General features: G+C 31.2%; 1 protein-coding gene across 1 annotated transcript in view; it reads right to left on the reverse strand.

Moving 5' to 3' along the window:
- The window catches only part of LOC107885119, a 9,149-nt gene extending 8,430 nt beyond the window's left edge, over positions 1-719 (reverse strand). Inside the window, exon 1 of the mRNA XM_016808599.1 lies at positions 344-719. Coding sequence (XP_016664088.1) covers positions 344-719 — 376 coding nt within the window. The remainder of the gene's footprint in view (positions 1-343) is intronic.
- Between the last annotated feature and the right edge of the window lie 2,638 nt (positions 720-3,357).

Consider the following 3,357-nt stretch of genomic DNA (forward strand, 5'->3'; position numbering starts at 1 on the left):
TTTTCTAATATATTATTAACATACTTTATATTTTGGTGACTCAACCTTTCATGCCATAACTGTAACGTGTCCTTGATAATAATATTTGCCTGTGGTTCTTCTTTATCGAGCGTAATGACTTTGAACTCTAATTTAAATAGTTTTCCTTGTCGCTCACCTGTACAGACTATTTGCCCGTTTCTTGAAAACATACACTTATTTTTATCTGATGAAAGCGTTAAACCCTTATCTAATGCTGTACAACATGAGAATAAATTGTATTTTAATTCCGGCACATATAATACGTCTAATAAATAATTATTATTCCATTTATTGTTCTCAAATGATAATATTTTTATATTACCTTTTCCTTTTGCTAACAAAATTGAACCATCGCCTATTCTTACTTGAATTGGTTCGTCAAATAATACGTAGTTATAAAACCAATTTATTTTACCGCACATATGATCGGATGCTCCTGAGTCAAGTAACCAACTCTCCTCACTATCGTTTGTACTCACTGTTCCAGTAATAAATGCATTGCCATCATCACTTTTACTTGTTTCTCCGTGTGTTTTCTTATTTTCTTGATTTTTTAAGTATTTTCTGCATTGACTTTTCCAATGCCCTGGTAATTTACAAAAATAACAATTACCTGGTTTTCTGGTAGCTTTATTTCCAGATTTCCAATCCTTCTTTGGATTATTTGCCATTAGTGCTATTGATTTTTGATTTTCCATCACTGACAAATTTCTTTGTTGTAGCCTTGATTCTTCAAATTAATTGTTTTATCAACTGCTGGGATAGAGTCCCAGGCACTGTAAAAATGATTATACATATCAGGTAAAGTCATTAATATTTTCGTCATAACCATATTATCGGTTACTGGTTCCCCTGATTGCTTCAGTCTCATTCCCAAATTTGTTACTTTGGAAATATGAGTCGACATATCATCAGTCGCCTCCATTGAATAACTAAAAAATTTCTGTTGAAGCAAATGTATACTTGCTTCAGATTTTTGTTCATGAATAGCGAGAAGTTTTTCCCACATATCATACGCACTTTCACAGTTAATCAAATTCTGTAATGGACCATTGTCCACTGAAGTAACAATTAGTTTTTGACACTTACCGTCAGCTCTATTCCAGTCAATAATTGACCTATGCCACCTAGCTCTAGCTTCCTCATCAGTTTCCTTTTCTGTCTTCGTTATTTTAGAACTAGGCTTTTTCCACTCTCCTGTTATTATTGACGTTAGTTCAAATGAGTTAAAAATTACCTTCATTTGAAATTTACACAACGGCCAATTTCCCGCATTAGATAATTTTGTTATTTTCACTGAATCGTCCATCTTGACTTTTCCTGTTTATAAAACTTTGAAGAATAACAAAAATTACTTGCATAGAGAGTAGTTCCTTTGAAGTCCAAGTTTATCCAGATAATGTGTCTGGGCCCATAACCTGTTGAGATTAGGATTATGTTTGTAGATCGATCTGAACAAAAATGACTACACGGCTTTTAGTAATAAGTAATATTTACTAAACGCATGACGTACACATAAGTAATATTATAATGTAGTAACTACAGTATGCTAAAAGTCGGCCTTATATACAAGTGACCTATTGACCTAAGTCTCACGCCACTGTTTAACAATATCTGATTCGCTAATAAATATATCGCATGATATGGCGTGATTTTGTACATTATTAATAGCAACGATGTTGTCGTTGTAGCACAATATGATGATACTTTATACAATATTAAATTATATTCAACAGGAACACGACACAAGTTCAGTAGGCGGCGAAAATGTACCAAAGTGTTTACCTGGACATATAAATGTAGCGAATAATCACCTAAACGAATCATTTTCGGAAAATGAAATCAAACGTATTACACAAAGCATCGTGACTTTTTTATACGATATGTCAAAAATGAAAGAAAAATTAGGTACACAGTGTTGCAAGGATCTGGTCGAGTATACGGATTATCTCTATGCCGAAGGAGTTTCGAGTATACCATTTAGGGTAACCTTGATATAGACAGACCACTGCTGGTACAGGACACGCTATGGAGAATAGGTGTGGGGAGTATAATACTTAACAGAATATAACCACCAGTGCCCACGGGGGAAGAAACCACAGAACAACTAGAAGCTGACATAAGACTAGCAAATAGGGTTATAGACGAATTTTTTCCATTAAATAATGATATAGACGTAGAGGCGAGGTCAAATTTTAGGAATGCACAAATGTATAGAGAAGCACGGTTAAAAAATAATAATAATAATAATAATAATAATAATAATAATAATAATAATAATAACAATAATAACCATAATCATAGTTATAGTGTAGATGGAGGTAGCAGGCTTAGAAGTATAAATGATTTTGGTTTAAGAGAAATGAATTCAGATGATATAGTGCCGAATAATATACTTACTGATATGGACGAATTAGAAATAGTTAATAACACTTATAGACATATTAGATTATTATTATTTGAATCCTGTATTATATTATATACTGAACTTATTTGGTTGAAATTGATATCAAAAACTAAAGTGACCATGAAACCAAATCAAATAACGCGTATAGAGGCGATACTTACCTGGATCATTGAACTTGTAACTTGAATTTTACACCAATTATTTATTTAATTATAACTTGACGCGTTATCTCACTCGGCTACAAGTCCACGAGATATAAAATCAATTATTAACACATTTAAGTTGATTTATACAATATTTATTTTTAAATGATTACAAATTATTAAAATGGTAATTAATTTCTTCAAGTAAAATAACATACTATAATTAAGACTAATTACATTCACAAACATGTGTAGATTTTAAATATTCGTTTTTACATTTTCTATAAATTCATTTCCCTTACAAAGTAAAACAAATATATATTTAGGATTCCATTTTGCGTGTTCAACAAACGGAATGTAATCATTGGTCCATTTTTGCAAGACCAGTCCACAACAAAAATTCGGCTATGTCAGCAGTTCCTGAATACTTAAATTCGGTCTCAGATAACGAATATTTATTTTGACACTGAGTAGGTTGAAATGAATTATACGATTTTAATATCGATAAAAATGTAGTAAAATCTGAATGTACTGGATATGAATTATTTCTTACTAAATAAACCAATGAAGGAAAGTCGTTAGAAAACTTCTGTAAATTCATGGTTTTTAATAAAACCTAAAATAATTGGTCGAAAAAAAAACGAATCAATAAGATAATTAACTGAAAAAAAAAATAACACAACTTGATTGTACAACGGTTGGATAGTAACTGACTAAGGCTGGTTCTTACGACCTCCAGTTAAAGTTAACTGACACTTTGTAAAATCATAATTATTATTGTTAGAA

This window comes from Acyrthosiphon pisum, unplaced genomic scaffold (genome assembly GCF_005508785.2).
Source record: "Acyrthosiphon pisum isolate AL4f unplaced genomic scaffold, pea_aphid_22Mar2018_4r6ur Scaffold_88;HRSCAF=451, whole genome shotgun sequence".
In the NCBI taxonomy this organism is placed as follows: Eukaryota; Metazoa; Arthropoda; class Insecta; order Hemiptera; family Aphididae; genus Acyrthosiphon; species Acyrthosiphon pisum.